The sequence below is a fragment of the Taudactylus pleione genome, unplaced genomic scaffold (genome assembly GCF_031769625.1).
Source record: "Taudactylus pleione unplaced genomic scaffold, aTauple2 ptg000013l, whole genome shotgun sequence".
Taxonomy (NCBI): domain Eukaryota; kingdom Metazoa; phylum Chordata; class Amphibia; order Anura; family Myobatrachidae; genus Taudactylus; species Taudactylus pleione.
In genome coordinates this window covers 2,392,327-2,412,500 of record NW_028284416.1, presented here as the reverse complement: position 1 = coordinate 2,412,500, position 20,174 = coordinate 2,392,327, and the positions used below count along the sequence as shown (strand labels likewise).

The window sequence follows — 20,174 nt, the reverse complement described above, 5'->3', positions numbered from 1 at the left end:
AATGGTGTTCCCTACGCTGCCTCACTAGCTGCATGTACTGTATGACCATGGGAATGGTGTTCCCTACGCTGTCTCACTAGCTGCATGTACTGTATGACCATGGGAATGGTGTTCCCTACGCTGCCTCACTAGCTGCATGTACTGTATGACCATGGGAATGGTGTTCCCTACGCTGCCTCACTATCTGCATCTGTACTGTATACCATGGGAATGGTGTTCCCTACGCTGTCTCACCAGCTGTATGTGTACTGTACGACCATGGGAATGGTGTTCCCTACGCTGCCTCACTAGCTGCATGTACTGTATGACCATGGGAATGGTGTTCCCTACGCTGCCTCACTAGCTCCATGTGTACTGTACGACCATGGGAATGGTGTTCCCTACGCTGCCTCACTAGCTGCATGTACTGTATGACCATGGGAATGGTGTTCCCTACGCTACCTCACTAGCTGCATGTGTACTGTACGACCATGGGAATGGTGCTCCCTACGCTGCCTCACTAGCTGTATATGTACTGTACGACCATGGGAATGGTGTTCCCTACGCTGCCTCACTAGCTGCATGTACTGTATGACCATGGGAATGGTGTTCCCTACGCTGTCTCACTAGCTGCATGTACTGTATGACCATGGGAATGGTGTTCCCTACGCTGTCTCACCAGCTGCATGTACTGTATGACCATGGGAATGGTGCTCCCTACGCTGCCTCACTAGCTGCATGTCCTGAATGACCATGGGAATGATGTTCCCTACGCTGCCTCACTAGCTGCATCTGTACTGTATGACCATGGGAATGGTGTTCCCTACGCTGCCTCACTAGCTGTATGTGTACTGTATGACCATGGGAATGGTGTTCCCTACGCTGCCTCACTAGCTGCATGTACTGTATGACCATGGGAATGGTGTTCCCTACGCTGCCTCACTAGCTGCATGTACTGTATGACCATGGGAATGGTGCTCCCTACCCTGCCTCACTAGCTGTATATGTACTGTACGACCATGGGAATGGTGCTCCCTACGCTGCCTCACTAGCTGCATGTACTTTATGCTCATGGGAATGGTGTTCCCTACGCTACCTCACTAGCTGCATGTACTGTATGACCATGGGAATGGTGTTCCCTACGCTGTCTCACTAGCTGTATGTGTACTGTACGACCATGGGAATGGTGTTCCCTACGCTACCTCACTAGCTGCATGTACTGTATGACCATGGGAATGGTGCTCCCTACGCTGCCTCACTAGCTGTATGTGTACTGTACGACCATGGGAATGGTGTTCCCTACGCTACCTCTCTGTGTGCCACCTGTACAGAGATATATTCCCCTTATTACCCCTCTGTGTGCCACCTGTACAGAGATATATTCCCCTTATTACCCCTCTGTGTGCCACCTGTACAGATATATATATTCCCCGTATTACTCCTCTGTGTGACACCTGTACAGATATATATTCCCCTTATTACCCCTCTGTGTGCCACCTGTACAGAGATATATTCCCCTTATTACCCCTGTGTGTGCCACCTGTACAGAGATATATTCCCCTTATTACCCCTCTTTGTGCCACCTGTACAGAGATATATTCCCCTTATTACCCCTGTGTGTGCCACCTGTACAGATATATATTCCCCTTATTACCCCTGTGTGTGCCACCTGTACAGAGATATATTCCCCTTATTACCCCTGTGTGTGCCACCTGTACAGAGATATATTCCCCTTATTACCCCTCTGTGTGCCACCTGTACAGATATATATATTCCCCGTATTACTCCTCTGTGTGACACCTGTACAGATATATATTCCCCTTATTACCCCTCTGTGTGCCACCTGTACAGAGATATATTCCCCTTATTACCCCTGTGTGTGCCACCTGTACAGAGATATATTCCCCTTATTACCCCTCTTTGTGCCACCTGTACAGAGATATATTCCCCTTATTACCCCTGTGTGTGCCACCTTTACAGATATATATTCCCCTTATTACCCCTGTGTGTGCCACCTGTACAGAGATATATTCCCCTTATTACCCCTGTGTGTGCCACCTGTACAGAGATATATTCCCCTTATTACCCCTGTGTGTGCCACCTGTACAGAGATATATTCCCCTTATTACCCCTCTGTGTATGCCACCTGTACAGAGATATATTCCCCTTATTACCCCTCTGTGTGCCATCTGTCCTCCCTCTGCTGCTGTCAACAAGGACCCCATTACCTCAGAGGAAGGAGACTGCTGGCGTTAGTCTGAGCTGGGACCAACAACATAGTGTCCTGCAGTGTCATCAATACACTTAACTATATATAGCCTTCTGTTTTCTAAAATGGAAGCCGATTTGGCCATTTAGCATGGGGAGGAAATGGGGTGAGGGGGGGTGGGGACTGGAGACGTAAGGGGAAGGAATGGAGAGGGGAGGGCTGGAGTGCCAGCAGCAGCAGGAATCTAGGCACTAGCTGTTTAGCAAACAAAGATAATCATACAGGGACTTTCATTTTGTAAACTTTGGGGTTACATTTGGCTTTTAAAGTATATATTGCAGGGTTCTAACTTAACCGAATAGGAAAAGAAAAAAACGGTTGCACCCGGGAATTCCGAGATTTCAAAGTGGAAATAATGGGTGAAATCGTGATTTCTGGATCTATGACTACGTACATTTGACAATACATTTGGTACACCCTTCAATGACCAACCATTGCTATTGGCTAATCCCAACCATTGCTATTGGCTAATCCTAACTGTTTATTCTTTTCACACCAATCCCGAGCCCCACGCTTTGGCCCCACATTACCTGTTTTCTGCATGTGAGGGAACACATCTCTCAGCGATGGGCCAAGGTGAGTGACATTGCCTAAAGTAAACCATGTCCGACAAGTACAGGTGGCCACAAGCCAAGTTTTCTACTCTCTGCCAGAGTCTCTGGGATTCCGAGGACGTAACTCAGCAGCTGGGGGAGCGACACAGAAATCTCCACATAGTGTAACTGATCCCAACATCACTTTGGATGAATTAGGCCTTTGTCTGTCCTGTGGAAACGCCGCTGACTAAAAACAGCTCCAAACACCATACATTTACTAAATAGGAATAACCGGGATAAATGTAGGCCTGTGCTTACTGACTGCCAACTGGGGAGCGCTCACTGGATAGAAATCGGGGGGGGGGGTTCCAGTGCTAGCGAATGGGCAAAAAAATGAGAGGGGATAGAGGTTGCAGGTTGTTGATTGTGGGACAATGAGCTTTTGGGTTCACAATTAATAACTTAGGAAATATTTAATCATAATGCATGTTACACCCCATTGATGTGGCACAGGGCACAGCCGGAATAGTCATGTATTACATACTAGGGTTAAATGTGGGCATTTCTGTTGTCAGGAATGTAATCATATATCGTACCTCCCCAACATGACCCCTTCCAGGAGGGACAAAATGCTCTGTTCCTGGAATTCCCTGTTAATTTATGATTGCCGTCACCTGTGCTAAATTAGTTAATGGATGAGAAAGGTCCTTTCAACTCAGGTGATGGCAATCTATCTATCTATCTATCTATCTATCTATCTATCTATCTATCTATCTATCTATCTATCTATCCATCCCTCTCCGAGTCCCCGGGTCTCTCTGTCAACCTACCCCTGGAACTTTTAAGTGTTTTGTCCATCTCTCAACTACCTAACATAAGGATTTCTTTTTACCATTTTCTGTGGCTTTAAGCTCTAAAGCTGGCCACACACTAGACCAACTTTCATCCAACCAGCCAACTAGTTGATTGGTTGGAATGAAAATCTGGTAACGTATGGGAGTAAATGATGATCAGCAATTTGCTCCTAAATGCCAGAAAACAGATGAAAATGGCGTCAGACAAGTTTGTTAAATATTTGATCTAAACAATTTGTTCAAACAACAGTTTTTGTCCATTTTCCGGCGTTTGGGAGCAAATTGCTGATCATCAGTTACTCCCATACCTTACCAGATTTTCATTCCAACCAATCAACTAGTTGGATGGTTGGATGTAAGTTGGTCTAGTGTGTGGCCAGCTTCTCTCCTGAGATATGCCTTTCCTTCCACAGCGAGGCGGAGTGGTCTACGTGGAGCAAATGGGGACCGTGCACCGTCTCATGCCTGGAAGGAATTCAGAGCAGAACTCGGGTGTGTATAGGTGAGGGGGACTGTCCAGGACATAAAGAGGAAGCTCAAATCTGCTCCCTACAAGACTGCTGTCCAGGTGGGTGCTGCAGAGACACTGAGGGGCCCATTTATTAATAATTGCATTTGTAATTATGAGGGTCGCTGTCGGAAATGGAGGGAGTGTAGCAGATATCCGCTGCGGTCCCGCCATAATACATCTGGGGGATACTAAATATTTGCAGGTAAGTATCCCCCAAAAAACGGGTGTTTTCAGGGAATATGCAGCAAATATTTAAAATAAAAAGGCCCATAAGGTGGCTTATTCAACTATGGCTGGTAGGGCATGCTGAGGGAGTCAGTATGTATTACCGCCGGCCGCGCGGTTCAAATCTCGATGCTGGAAGCCCAGCAGGGGTGAAGATCCCGACAGCGGATTTAGGTAAGTAATGCTAACCCTCCCTCAGGGGTGCCTAACCCTAACCTCCCGCCCTAGTCCCTAACACTAACCCCCCGCTAAGTGCCTAAACCTAACCCCCCCCCCGTCCCCGCAGCCTAAACCTAAGTCTCCTGGGGGGGGTGCCTAACTCTAACCTCCCCCCAAGGCTGCCTAAACTTAATCCCCCTTCCCCACACCCTAAACCTAACCCTCCCGGGGGGGTGCCTACCCCTAACCTCCCCTCGGGGGTGCCTACCCCTCACCCTCCCATCCCTAGCCTAACCCTAACTCTCCTGGGGGGGTGCCTAACCCTAACCCCCCCTTTCCCTAACCTAACCCTCCCCCCAGCAGTTGTCCGTGCCCGGCTTACTTTCGTTCGGTATGCTGGGCGTCGGGCTCCCGGCGTAGGTCTAATGACAGGCGTCAGGATTTCGACGCCTGTCATTAGAACCCTGCCGGGATTTGACAGTCAGGAAGCCGGCGGTCGGCATTTTGACCGTCGGCTTACTGATTGCATCCCATGCTGAGACCACAACAGCCGGTAAGCCAAAGGCTGTCTACATCTAGGCGGGGACAGACTGTGGCCAACTATGCACACCGAAACATAAAAGATTTTTTTTTTTTCGTGGGTGGAAAATAAAGAGTACCGGGTGGAGGGTCGACAATCATTTGGTCGACACCAGAAGGTCAATATGGAAGGAAGACAATTTTTGTGTTGACCTTTGGGACCTGTCAATCTTTTGTACCTGTCAACATTCTGGCGTTGACCAAATGATTGTCGACCGTTTCATTGTCAACCTTTTGCATCACACCCAGTTATGTAAATATATATATTTAGAAGTGGACACATTTGTTCTCTGAACATGTATAAAAAAGGGACATTTACATATAGATGTTGCGGCGAGGGCACCTCCAGATGCCTCTGCCTCATATCCTGTATGTAGCATTGGCACCAGGTGTGGAGGTTAGTACACACGTCTTACAATAGAGATGGCGCAGAGATGCTGAGATGTCACAGTGCGCCGCAAATGTCGCATTAACCTGGCAAGCAATATAATACCATGATGACGAGTCAAATACACCAGCCATAGAGAGAGAGAGAGAGAACAGTGTCTTCATGGGATGGGTACGGGATGTCGGCACTCGGGAACGTGGTGGACAGAATCCCAATGTCGGCATCCCGACAGAGTTGGGATACCAACACCTGTCAGTAGGTATCCTAACCCTCCCGCAGTGCCTGAACCTAACCTCCCCCCTAGTGTCTAAACCTACCCTCCCCCCTTATCGCCTAACCCTAAACCCGCCCCTAGTCCCTAACCCAAACCCCCCCAATCCCGCTTCTTACCTTCGGGATTCCGGCGGTTGAGATGCCGGCGCTGCGATTCTGGCCACCAGAACCCCCGCGTTCGGAATATTGACCGCATTTCATCTTCACAGTTGCAAAAAATGCAGTTTCGATACAAAATGTGCTTAAATACATTGACATATGCGAATGAACTACAAACATCTGTTCCTCTCCCCTATATGGTTAGAATGGCAATCTTCCCTGCAGCGGACTAAATTGAAATGTCAGTTAAGTCAGGCGACTAAGTGGCTGCAACTTTATATAGCAGCGACCCTAATTATTTATGCACTGGCGAGGATAATGCGATATAAGCCAATCGTAAGCGGCTAATCATCCTCATCGTCATTGTGTATTGTTTCTGTAGACCTACAGCCCCCGCAGTAAGAACTATCTGCTGATCCGCCCACGTCTAATTGTGTCGCTATTACTTAAAATCACCTCTCCAGGGGTAAGAAGAACGGAGGACAATGATACACAACATTTGATATGCAGACACACCAGGGATGCAGGGAGAGCCCTGGGCTGGTTAATACTCGGGAGGGGGGACCCCATTTTTTGGGCTGACCAGTTTGGGGCTGGCTAATGCTTTGGCAGAAGGACCCCACTCTGTGTGCCTCCCTGCTGTGGGATTACCATGGTTCAGCCTGGTGCTGGTTAATGGCAAGTAGGGGGAACCCCACACTGGTTTTTCCCCCGATTTTCCATGACCAGAACAGGCTAAAAGGTCCAGGGCTGGTTGTGGGTTTAGGGGGAGACCCCACACCATTTTGAAAACATTTTTTTTTTTAACCATTTAGGCTATTTTAATCATAAGAAGCCTGCACAGATCATAGTAATTTGTGCATGCTTCTCCCAAACTCGGTTGCCTCAGTAAGGTGCATTGTTTGGGTGCTTTTATAGTCGAATTTGAAATAGATTTTTAGTCAATTTCCAATCCGATTGTTAGTAAGTGAGGGGATCCTGTAGTGGGATATGGGAAAGTACCGATGTTTGGTCAGTGGTTGATTTTGCCTTTAGTAAATACCTGATTTGCAAAACGACTTAAAATCACCTATAAATACACCAAAAAGGCGAAATCGATCAAAATCGACGTTTAGTAAATATAACCCCTATGGGGCCTATTCATCAACACTAAAATAACGTTTTTAAGGACATTTTCCTTAAATAACGTTATTTTGGTATTCATGAACAGACTTAACACCGGAGATATAACAGTGATATCTCCTTGCTAAGTTCCCATGCGTTAATTTCCACACTCCCCATACATTAGTATATTAGTACATTAGTACATTAGTATGGGGATGTGGAAATTGTGGTATTCATCAAATTCCGAAAATTATAAATTTTTGGAATTTGATGCAGTTACTATTCGCCACTGTGAGGTGGCGAATAGCAGGTGAAACTTACCTGTATCCGCGTGTGCAGGTCCCCCGACGAGTCCCTCCGGCGCTCTGCTCCGGATTTTTTCTAATCTGTCATGTTGTCTGCTGGGAAACCACATGACAGACCAGCAGGACGGAGCCGGAGGCTGCTGCGCGGACAGGTAAGTCGGGGGGGGGGAAGGTGAGCGGAGGGAGGTGGGGGGTTATCGGGGGGGGTACGAAACTTAACGCATCTGTAGGCAGTGCTGCACATGCGCTGGTTTTACAGATGTAACACCGCATGCGCAGGACTGTTTCCAGATGCGATAAGGTAGTGTAGGCAGGGAAAAGCTGTCATCGCAAAAATGACAGGTACCGGAATAGATAGTTATGGAGAGGTGGAATGATGAATTCCACCTATAATTAGCTAGAACTCCATGCAAGTTCTAAAGCTAATTATCTCCAGAGAATTTTAATGTTTAATGAATAGGCCCCTTATGTCTGTTATGAGAGATCAGTTATGGTGACAAATATTGGAAGAAAAAAAGCAAATCCGTGGTTATAGATTCTCAGTTGTTTAATCTTCTCTCTCATCCATCTCCTCTATCAGGGGTCGGTGGCTGGTCTTCGTGGTCTCCGTGGTCCAAATGTTCTATCACATGTGGTGTGGGTCAAATGCAGAGGACAAGAGAATGCAACAACCCGGCACCTGACTGCGGTGGACGGTGTATTGGAAACAGTGAAGAGACTGCCCCCTGCAATACCAACCAAGTGTGTCCCAGTAAGTGCCCAGAACTCTCAGTGGGGTAATATAGGGGAGATCCGAAACAACAACTCCTTCTAGAACATTACAATGTAATATAAGTATAGTAATGGCTGCATTATTTTGGGAGAGATGTATCAAGCCTTGGAGAGAGATAAAGTGGAGAAGTTGCCCAAAGCGACCAATCAGCTTCTCTCGCTGTCATTTATCTGGCACAGTCTATGAAATGACTGTTAGAAGCTGATTGGTTGCTTTTGGGCCACTCCTCCACTTTATCTCTCTCTAAGGGGTAAATTTACTAAGATGGGAGTTCCATTAAGTGATGTTGCCCATAGCAACCAATCAGATTCCAGGTATTATCTTCTAGAAGGTGCTAGCTAAATGAGAAGTAGAATCTGATTGGTTGCTATGGGCAACATCACTTCTTAAATAGAACTCCCATCTTAGTAAATTTACCCCTTGGGCTTGAGACATCTCCCCCACTGTGTTTCTAATCTTGTTGTTCCACTCCCAGCTCACGGTGCATGGGGCAACTGGACTCCCTGGGGTGACTGCTCATCCACTTGCACGACAGAAGGTTCCGGGGTTTTCCCAGCTCAGAGCCGTCATCGTTCGTGCAACAACCCAAGTCCTTCAGTAGCTCCTCCGGGGAAGACATGTGAGGGAAGCGAGCAAGAAACCAGGGATTGCACCGGCCTTCCATTTTGCCCAGGTGAGGCCCAGTCCCACAGAACTGTCAACTCCCTATTCAAAATCTGGGACAAATTAGGGAATATCACTAATTCGTCCAAACTGATCCTCAAAGTCCAGCCTATTTCGACCCCACTTCAGTGCCGCGATTTACAACCGTCAGGGTAGGACAGTAGGCTCATATGATATTACCACAACGGTATAAGTTCTTAGCCATCACTAAAATGGCGAACAAATCAGGTTAAGGTTTCACCAAATTTAGTGTTTTGGGATTTGGCAAAAATATCAAGGGGCCTATTCATCATGTTAATTATAGGGGTCCGAACAGACCCCGATAATTAACAATCTAACTCGCCGCTGCGAGTGACAGCTGATGCGATATCAGCTGCCCCCACGAGCGGCTTCACTGCTCCCTCTCGGAGCAGTCATGGAAGTGCACATGCGCGACCTACAAGTCAAGCATGCGCACAAGAGTCCCGATTCCCCGGACAGGGGCGGAGGGATCTGAAAGGATCCCTTTTCACAACCCGGACCTCCTTCCCATAGGGAAGAAGTGGGTTGCGATGCCAGAACAAAAGCATTCGCCATCTGAAGATGGTGAATGCTCCCGCAGTCAAGCGCCGAAAATATTATATTTTCGGAGCTTGATAAATAATGTCCCAATACTAGTGTATGGGGACAGACAGCCATACCGGGAGAAGAAGGTAAGCAGGAGATATCTGTGATACTAGTGTATGGGGATAGCGGGCCATTCCGGGAGAGGAAGGTAAGCAGGAGATATCTGTGATACTAGTGTATGGGGACAGCAGGCCATTCCGGGAGAAGAAGGTAACCAGGAGATATCTGTGATACTAGTGTATGGGGACAGCGGGCCATTCCGGGAGAGGAAGGTAAGCAGGAGATATCTGTGATACTAGTGTATGGGGACAGCAGCCATTCCGGGAGAGAAAGTAAGCAGGAGATATCTGTGATACTAGTGTATGGGGACAGCGGGCCATTCTGGGAGAGGAAGGTAAGCAGGTGATATCTGTGATACTAGTGTATGGGGACATCGGGCCATTCCGGGAGAGGAAGGTAAGTAGGAGATATCTGTGATACTAGTGTATGGGGATAGCGGGCCATTCCGGGAGAGGGAGGTAAGCAGGAGATATCTGTGATACTAGTGTATGGGGACAGTGGACCATTCCGGGAGAGGAAGGTAAGCAGGAGATATCTGTGATACTAGTGTATGGGGACAGCGGGCCATTCCGGGAGAGGAAGGTAAGTAGGAGATATCTGTGATACTAGTGTATGGGGACAGCGGGCCATTCCGGGAGAGGAAGGTAAGCAAGACATATCTATGATACTAGTGTATGGGGACAGCGGCCATTCTGGGAGAGGAAGGTAAGCAGGAGATATCTGTGATACTAGTGTATGGGGACAGTGGCCATTCTGGGAGAGGAAGGTAAGTAGGAGATATCTGTGATACTAGTGTATGGGGACAGCGGGCCATTCCGCAAGAGGAAGGTAAGTAGGAGATATCTGTGATACTAGTGTATGGGGACAGCGGGCCATTCCGCAAGAGGAAGGTAAGTAGGAGATATCTGTGATACTAGTGTATGGGGACATCGGGCCATTCCGGGAGAGGAAGGTAAGTAAGAGATATCTGTGATACTAGTGTATGGGGACAGCGGGCCATTCCGGGAGAGGAAGGTAAGCAGGAGATATCTGTGATACTAGTGTATGGGGACATCGGGCCATTCCGGGAGAGGAAGGTAAGTAAGAGATATCTGTGATACTAGTGTATGGGGACAGCGGGCCATTCCGGGAGAAGAAGGTAAGTAGGAGATATCTGTGATACTAGTGTATGGGGACAGCGGGCCATTCCGGGAGAGGAAGGTAAGCAGGAGATATCTGTGATACTAGTGTATGGGGACATCGGGCCATTCCGGGAGAGGAAGGTAAGTAAGAGATATCTGTGATACTAGTGTATGGGGACATCGGGCCATTTCGGGAGAAGAAGGTAAGTAGGAGATATCTGTGATACTAGTGAACTGGGTGTATATCTGTAATATCTCCTGCTTTACCCTCTTGATGAATGACCCGATAACTTAAGATTTACAATTGCAGGTAAAAATGTGCATTTTTCTTCACCTGCTTTTGTGAAAATGAATCGATGATGAATAGGCCCCAAATCCTCTTACAAAAGAGAGACCATGAGCATTTTAATTTCATCTCCACTTGCGTAAGAATGGGGCTGTAATGGGGCACATTGAGGCATCTGCCGGCCAAGTAGAGTAGGGCGAATATCTTTGTGGGTGGGCCCTGAGAATGATGACGAGTGTCAAACAATGCATATTGATAGCGTCTGTAGAAAGCATAACACTGTACATAGCAGTTATGGGCGATTTAGAATAGATATAGCTCTGCCGCTGCTGCACTATGTACAGTATGTAGTAAAAATGCCAAGTGGGTGTGTACAAGCCAGTAAGTGACGTCACCTGAGAGTGTGAATCCCTTTTATGTGTTTGGTTACACACAGGTCTATGTATTAAGCCTTGGGGGGAGATAAAGTGGACAGATATAAAGTATCAACTAATCAGCTCCTAACTGTCATGTTACAGGCTGTGTTTGAAAAATGACAGTTAGGAGCTGATTGGTTGGTGCTTTATCTCCATCCACTTTATCTCTCTCCAAGGCTTAGTACCCCTTACCTTTGCCAGTCCCCCCTTATCCCACATTCTCCCACCATACACATTGTCATTTTTCACGTTTGCACTACATAATAATTTAGCGCTCGGCAATGTTTCTGAAATAGTCTCTTGTTTTATGGATGAGCAGCTCAACATATTTACAGATATGGAAGCGCAGACCACCCAAAGATCCCTCAGCCCTTTTGGAAGGGGGGGGGGGTGCGCATCTGCGATCCCGTACACAGGAAATATAGTTCCAGCTTCTCAATTACCCACGGCTATTCTGCGGGACTATAGACTCGCTCAGGACTGCGATAATCGACTGATCTGCATCCCGATGCTGCATCTGTGTACGCAGATGCTGCAGATTTCTACACTGATGCCTGGATTGGCAAAGATGCCGGTGAGCATCTCTATACATCTCACGGCGGCTGCAACATTTGCATATTTTCGCACAGTTGGGGCGTACACATTCGCTACAGCGGCAGCATTAGAGTACATCTCTGAATCAGGCCCATTGTGCTTTGGGCCTTAGGCCCTGCTATCCACAATCAATCGACCCAATTCATCTGGCTTCATTACCTCCACCCACCAGCAAGTCCCCTACTACCCCATGGCCTCCTCATCACCATGGCCTCCTCATCACCATGGCCTCCTCATCACCATGACCACCACATCACCTAGGCCTCCACATCACCATGGCCTCCCCATCACCATGGCCTCCCCATCACCATGGCCTCCACATCACCATGGCCTCCTCATCACCATGGCCTCCCCATCACCATGGCCTCCCCATCACCATGGCCTCCACATCACCATGGCCTCCATGCCGTTTGGGCCTCTGCCTTACAGCCTGCTGCATTGTGGCCTGCTCAAAACCAAAAGCAATGCTTTAGCCCAGCTTGGGCTGGTAGGCTACCTTACCCCCCAGCATGACTAACATCAGTCCTTCCCTTCCATAACCTGGATGTGCCAAGTACCAACCTCCCATTCCGCTGCCCCCCCCCTCGCTGCTTATATCTGTTCGGTATCTGTTATGAGGACTTCTGTTTGCCCCACTGAATATCACTTTTCCAGTAAATGCTTCCGATTTGTTGTATTTACCCATTATGGTTCATGCCTCCATGTATTACTTATCCCCCATTGTAATTTATGTAGGAGGCCCAAGATAGCTGCCTCGCCTGTTTCACTTGTGGATAGAATAATTCTTGAATCTGATGATTCTGTAGATGACTCCATTGTAATATGGTATCGGGGCACTTTGGGTTCTCATGGAAAAAAGTGCTATAAAAATTATTATTATTATTGTTATTTCACGAAAAACATGCAAAGGCCACCTGTTGCCCTCCAGCTGTTATTATGGGATTATACTTCTCACCAGCCAGGGACTTGTAGGGCATGCTGGGAACTGTAGTTCCACAAAGCTAAAGAGCCACAGACGCTTAACCTTTTGGTTAATATTTTTTCAGTTGATGGAGGATGGGGGCCGTGGGTGAAAGTCTCTGAGTGCTCGGTCATCTGCGGCGTTGGAAACGTAAGAGAAGAGAGGTCTTGTAATAACCCGGCCCCCCGTCATGGAGGAAAACATTGCCCCGGTTCTCCCACGAAAAATATTATCTGCAACACAAAACAGCCATGTCCCAGTAAGTGTACTTCTCTGACGACAAAGAAAAGACTTCTACAGTACATTACACAAGACGTGCCACTTCTACACTATCTTCTCTCTATGGGGCCTATTCATGATGTTAATTATCAGGCTCCAGCACGGTGGGTAATGCAAAATTTCAGAACATTGACGGGACTGCGCATGCGCGTCCTATAGGTCACGCATGCGCACAAGAGCCCCGACGTCCGGCGGAAGGAGCCGGACAGGGGTGGAGGGATCCTAAAGGACAATGGGAGGAGGCAGTAAGAGCAGAGGTACAGGAGGACAATGGGAGGAGGCAGTAAGAGCAGAGGTACAGGAGGACAATGGGAGGAGGCAGTAAGAGCTGAGGTACAGGAGGACAATGGGAGGAGGCAGTAGGAGCAGGGGTACAGGAGGACAATGGGAGGGGGCAGTATGAGCAGAGGTATAGTAGGACAATGGGAGGAGTTAGTAGAGCAGAGGTACAGGAGGACAATGGGAGGGGGCAGTATGAGCAGAGGTACAGGAGGACAATGGGAGGGGGCAGTATGAGCAGAGGTACAGGAGGACAATGGGAGGGGGCAGTAGGAGCAGAGGTACAGGAGGAAAATGGGAGGAGGCAGTATGAGCAGAGGTACAGGAGGACAATGGGAGGAGTCAGTAGGAGCAGAGGTACAGGGGGACAATGGGAGGGGGCAGTATGAGCAGAGGTACAGGAGGAAAACGGGAGGAGGCAGTAGGAGAAGAGATACAGGAGGACAATGGGAGGGGGCAGTATGAGCAGAGGTACAGGAGGACAATGGGAGGAGGCTTTAGGAGCAGAGATGTTGGGGCTGATTTAGAGTTAAAAGTAGATGCAAAAAATTGAGTGCAAAATTTGAGCTGGGGATAAAATGCACACCCTGATTTACAGTTTTGAGGGGGTTGAGGACTAACTCTAAAATGCAGTACAAAAATAGAGATGGACAGTCCAGTATGTGTGTGTGCAACACACAGGAGCAGAGGCACAACTGTCCGCTAACTACTTTTTTCTGCTTTGCTCCCAACATAGGCCCCCCATTTAACAATGAAGCATAACCCCTTTAGCGCTCACTATAGGGGTTGTGTCATCCATTCTGGGCCCCATTAATTAATGAAGCTAAACACCAGCTGGATTTTTCGTTTAGTATCACAGTGATACAAACAGAAATGCCAATGGTATTTATCATTACTTACCCCTCCGGCAAGGTCCAGCGAAGCCCTCCTCGTCTGCGAGGTCCTTCGCTGAGCTGCTGGCCGCCTAACGCTGCCAGTGATGGGCTCCTGGATAATGCGCATCTGCGACGGTCCGTCTGCGCATGTGCATGACATGTTCACCCAGCGAGGACCCGGTGCTGCCCTTCCGGCTTCAGCTACCCTTCCCCATCAATGGGGGCCGCATCGCTCTCGCCATTTAAAGATGCTTTATGTGCTCTTGCTTTATGTGCTCTTGCTTTATGTGCCCCTGCTTTATGTGCTCCTGCTTTATGTGCTCTTGCTTTATGTGCTCCTGCTTTATGTGCTCCATCTTTATGTGCTCCTGCTTTATGTGCCCCTGCTTTATGTGCCCGTGCTTTATGTGCTCCTGCTTTATGTGCTCCTGCTTTATGTGCTAGTGCTTTATGTGCTCCTGCTTTATGTGCTCCTGCTTTATGTGCTCCTGCTTTATGTGCTCTTGCTTTATGTGCTCCTGCTTTATGTGCCCCTGCTTTATGTGCCCTTGCTTTATGTGCCCCTGCTTTATGTACCCCTGCATTATGTGCTCCGGCTTTATGTGCTCTTGCTTTATGTGCTCCTGCTTTATGTGCTCCTGCTTTATGTGCTCTTGCTTTATGTGCTCCTGCTTTATGTGCTCCTGCTTTATGTGCTCTTGCTTTATGTGCTCCTGCTTTATGTGCTCCTGCTTTATGTGCTCCTGCTTTATGTGCTCTTGCTTTATGTGCTCCTGCTTTATGTGCTCTTGCTTTATGTGCTCCTGCTTTATGTGCTCTTGCTTTATGTGCTCCTGCTTTATGTGCTCTTGCTTTATGTGCTCCTGCTTTATGTGCTCCTGCTTTATGTGCTCTTGCTTTATGTGCTCTTGCTTTATGTGCCCCTGCTTTATGTGCCCTTGCTTTATGTGCTCTTGCTTTATGTGCTCCTGCTTTATGTGCCCCTGCTTTATGTGCTCTTGCTTTATGTGCTCCTGCTTTATGTGCTCTTGCTTTATGTGCTCCTGCTTTATGTGCTCCTGCTTTATGTGCCCCTGCTTTATGTGATCCTGCTTTATGTGCTCTTGCTTTATGTGCCCTTGCTTTATGTGCTCCTGCTTTATGTGCTCCTGCTTTATGTGCTCCTGCTTTATGTGCCCCTGCTTTATGTGCCCCTGCTTTACGTGCCCCTGCTTTATGTGTTACAGCTTTATGTGCTCCTGCTTTATGTGCTCCTGCTTTATGTGCCCCTGCTTTACGTGCCCCTGCTTTATGTGCTCTTGCTTTATGTGCCCCTGCTTTATGTGCCCCTGCTTTATGTGCTCCTGCTTTATGTGCTCTTGCTTTATGTGCCCCTGCTTTATGTGCCCCTGCTTTATGTGCTCTTGCTTTATGTGCTCCTGCTTTATATGCCCCTGCTTTATGTGCTCCTGCTTTATGTGCTCTTGCTTTATGTGCCCCTGCTTTATGTGCTCCTGCTTTATGTGCTCTTGCTTTATGTGCTCTTGCTTTATGTGCTCCTGCTTTATGTGCTCCTGCTTTATGTGCTCTTGCTTTATGTACACCTGCTTTATGTGCTCCTGCTTTATGTGCTCTTGCTTTATGTGCTCTTGCTTTATGTGCTCCTGCTTTATGTGCTCCTGCTTTATGTGCTCCTGCTTTATGTGCTCTTGCTTTATGTGCTCCTGCTTTATGTGCTCCTGCTTTATGTGCTCTTGCTTTATGTGCTCTTGCTTTTTGTGCTCCTGCTTTATGTGCTCCTGCTTTATGTGCTCTTGCTTTATGTGCTCCTGCTTTATGTGCTCCTGCTTTATGTGCTCTTGCTTTATGTGCTCCTGCTTTATGTGCTCTTGCTTTATGTGCTCCTGCTTTATGTGCTCTTGCTTTATGTGCTCTTGCTTTATGTGCTCCTGCTTTATGTGCTCTTGCTTTATGTGCTCCTGCTTTATGTGCTCTTGCTTTATGTGCTCCTGCTTTATGTGCTCCTGCTTTATGTGCTCTTGCTTTATGTGCTCTTGCTTTATGTGCCCCTGCTTTATGTGCCCTTGCTTTATGTGCTCCTGCTTTATGTGCCCCTGCTTTATGTGCCCCTGCTTTATGTGCTCCTGCTTTATGTGCTCCTGCTTTATGTGCCCCTGCTTTATGTGCCCCTGCTTTATGTGCTCCTGCTTTATGTGCTCCTGCTTTATGTGCCCTTGCTTTATGTGCTCCTGCTTTATGTGCTCCTGCTTTATGTGCTCTTGCTTTATGTGCCCTTGCTTTATGTGCTCCTGCTTTATGTGCTCTTGCTTTATGTGCTCCTGCTTTATGTGCCCCTGCTTTATGTGCCCCTGCTTTACGTGCTCCTGCTTTATGTGTTACAGCTTTATGTGCTCTTGCTTTATGTGCTCCTGCTTTATGTGCTCTTGCTATATGTGCTCCTGCTTTATGTGCTCTTGCTTTATGTGCTCCTGCTTTATGTGCCCCTGCTTTATGTGCCCCTGCTTTATGTGCTCCTGCTTTATGTGCTCCTGCTTTATGTGCCCCTGCTTTATGTGCTCCTGCTTTATGTGCTCTTGCTTTATGTGCCCCTGCTTTATGTTCCCCTGCTTTATGTGCTCTTGCTTTATGTGCCCCTGCTTTATGTGCTCTTGCTTTATGTGCTCTTGCTTTATGTGCTCCTGCTTTATGTGCCCCTGCTTTATGTGCTCTTGCTTTATGTGCTCTTGCTCTATGTGGTCCTGCTTTATGTGCTCCTGCTTTATGTGCTCTTGCTCTATGTGCTCTTGCTTTATGTGCTCTTGCTCTATGTGGTCCTGCTTTATGTGCTCCTGCTTTATGTGCTCTTGCTCTATGTGGTCCTGCTTTATGTGCTCCTGCTTTATGTGCTCTTGCTCTATGTGGTCCTGCTTTATGTGCTCCTGCTTTATGTGCTCTTGCTTTATGTGCCCCTGCTTTATGTGCCCCTGCTTTATGTGCTCCTGCTTTATGTGCTCTTGCTTTATGTGCTCCTGCTTTATGTGCTCTTGCTTTATGTGCTCATGCTTTATGTGCTCTTGCTTTATGTGCTCCTGCTTTATGTGCTCTTGCTTTATGTGCCCCTGCTTTATGTGCTCCTGCTTTATGTGCCCCTGCTTTATGTGCTCTTCCTTTATGTGCTCTTGCTTTATGTGCTCCTGCTTTATGTGCCCTTGCTTTATGTGCCCCTGCTTTATGTGCTCTTCCTTTATGTGCTCTTGCTTTATGTGCTCCTGCTTTATGTGCCCTTGCTTTATGTGCCCCTGCTTTATGTGCTCCTGCTTTATGTGCTCCTGCTTTATGTGCTCTTCCTTTATGTGCTCTTGCTTTATGTGCTCCTGCTTTATGTGCCCCTGCTTTATGTGCTCCTGCTTTATGTGCTCCTGCTTTATGTGCTCTTGCTTTATGTGCTCCTGCTTTATGTGCTCTTGCTTTATGTGGTCCTGCTTTATGTGTTACAGCTTTTGCTGTTTGCTGCCTTGTTGGCATAACTGAAGTGTGTATCTTTCAGTAAATGGACGCTGGGAGCCGTGGACGGCCTGGAGGCCATGTGCTAATATTGATAAAAGCAAAAATATCCATTGCGAAAAGACATCGGGATCACAGACCAGGTTTCGCGAATGCAAAGAGCCACAGCATAACGGAATTCATTGTGGACCCGATTACCGGGATAGCCGCCGATGCTATGACGTAGAAGGTTGTCCCAGTAAGTCAAATGATCACCGCACAGGGACTGGTTAGCTGCATCAATGAGATGACAAGGGAACATCCGCTTCTACAGGAAAATACATGGTGCAGGGGTTCTCCGCTGTATGGAGAGTGAGACAGAGTAATCCTGTACTCACCATGGTGAGGGGGGGGTCTCTGCTGTAAGGAGAGTGAGACTGAGTAATCCTGTACTCACCATGGTGAGGCGGGTCTCCGCTGTAAGGAGAGTGAGACAGAGTAATCCTGTACTCACCATGGTGGGGGGTCTCCGTTGTAAGGAAAGTGAGACCGAGAAATCCTGTACTTACCATGGTGGGGGGTCTCCGCTGTAAGGAGAGTGACACAGAGAAATCCTGTACTCACCATGGTGGGGGGGGTCTCTGCTGTATTGAGCGTGAGACCGAGTAATCCTGTACTCACCATGGTGGGGGGTCTCCGCTGTAAGGAGAGTGAGACCGAGGAATCCTGTACTCACCATGGTGGGGGGTCTCTGCTGTAAGGAGAGTGAGGCCGAGGAATCCTGTACTCACCATGGTGGGGGGGGGTCTCCGCTGTAAGGAGAGTGAGACAGAGTAATCCTGTACTCACCATGGTGGGGGGTCTCTGCTGTATGGAGAGTGAGACCGAGAAATCCTGTACTCACTATGCTGGGGGGGGGTCTCCGCTTTAAGGAGAGTGAGACGAAGGAATCCTGTACTCACCATGGTGGGGGGTCTCCGCTGTAAGGAAAGTGAGACCAAGAAATTCTGTACTCACCATGGTGGGGGGTCTCCGCTGTAAGGAGAGTGACACCGAGAAATCCTGTACTCACCATGGTGGGGGGGTCTCTGCTGTATGGAGAGTGAGACCGAGTAATCCTGGACTCACTATGCTGGGGGGGTCTCTCCGCTTTAAGGAGAGTGAGACGGAGGAATCCTGTACTCACCATGGTGGGGGGTCTCCGCTGTAAGGAGAGTGAGGCCGAGGAATCCTGTACTCACCATGGTGGGGGGTCTCTGCTGTAAGGAGAGTAAGACTGAGGAATCCTGTACTCACCATGGTGGGGGGTCTCTGCTGTAAGGAGAGTGAGACCGAGGAATCCTGTACTCACCATGGTGGGGGGGGGCCTCCGCTGTAAGGAGAGTAAGACCGAGGAATCCTGTACTCACCATGGTGGGGGGTCTCCGCTGTAAGGAGAGTGAGACCCAGGAATCCTGTACTCCCATGGTGGGGGGGTCTCCGCTGTAAGGAGAGTGAGACCCAGGAATCCTGTACTCACCATGGTGGGGGGGGGGGATTGTGGGGATATTCATTACCTGGATTTATAGACGGGCTGCATGATAAATGGTATCTTTACTGTTCGATGTCTGCCTATATGTACACAGACACATATACAGTTACAGACACATATATATCAGCAGACACACAGACATATACAGCCATGGCCAAAAGCTTTGAGAATGACACAAGTATTGGTTTTCACAAAGTTTGCTGCTTCAGGGGCCTATTCATCAACACTAAAATAACGTTTTTAAGGCCATTATCCTTAACGTTATTTTAGTATTCATGAAGATACTTAGCACAGGAGATATCACTGATATCTCCTTGCTAAGTCCCCCTGCGATAATTTCCACACTCCCCATGCATTAGTACATTAGTATGGGGATGTGGAAATGATGGTGTTCATCAAATTCCGAAAATTATGTATTTTCGGAATTTGATGGAGTTACTATTCGTCACTGTGAGGTGGCGAATAGCAGGTGACACCTGTGTCAGCGTGTGCAGGTCCCCCGGCGTCTTCCCTCGGCGCTCTGGTCTCTCCTCTGGCTCAGTCTGCTATGCTGTCATGTATTCTCCCAGCAGAACACAATAAAGTTTAGAAAGAAAAAAAAATATATATATATTTTTTTCTAAACTACTGTGGTCAGCAGGGAGAACACGTGACAGCATAGCCACCGGAGCCAGAGGCGCTATAGCGGGCAGGTAAGTGCGGGGACGGGGGGTGGTGAGCGGAGGGGGAAGGGGTTGGGGGGGGACACAAAATTACCGCAGCTGTAGGTAGTGCTGCGCATGCGCTGGTTTTACGAATGTAACAGCGCATGCGCAGCACGGATTCCAGCTGCGGTAAGGTAGTGTAGGTAGGGAAAAGTATCTATTTCCAGAAAAGCTGTCATCGCAAAAATGATAGCTTTTCTAAATAGATAGTTATAGGGAGGAGGAATGATGGATTCCCCCTGTAATTAGGTAGAACTCCATGCCAGTTCTAAACCTAATTACCT

General features: G+C 48.0%; 1 protein-coding gene across 1 annotated transcript in view; it reads left to right on the top strand.

Annotated features, from left to right (window-relative positions):
- The window catches only part of LOC148542295 (properdin-like), a 51,114-nt gene that overhangs the window by 25,739 nt on the left and 5,201 nt on the right, over window positions 1-20,174 (top strand). Inside the window, exons 3-7 of the mRNA XM_088469058.1 lie at window positions 4,052-4,206; window positions 7,862-8,032; window positions 8,529-8,726; window positions 12,846-13,019; window positions 17,720-17,914. Coding sequence (XP_088325184.1) covers window positions 4,052-4,206; window positions 7,862-8,032; window positions 8,529-8,726; window positions 12,846-13,019; window positions 17,720-17,914 — 893 coding nt within the window. The remainder of the gene's footprint in view (window positions 1-4,051; window positions 4,207-7,861; window positions 8,033-8,528; window positions 8,727-12,845; window positions 13,020-17,719; window positions 17,915-20,174) is intronic.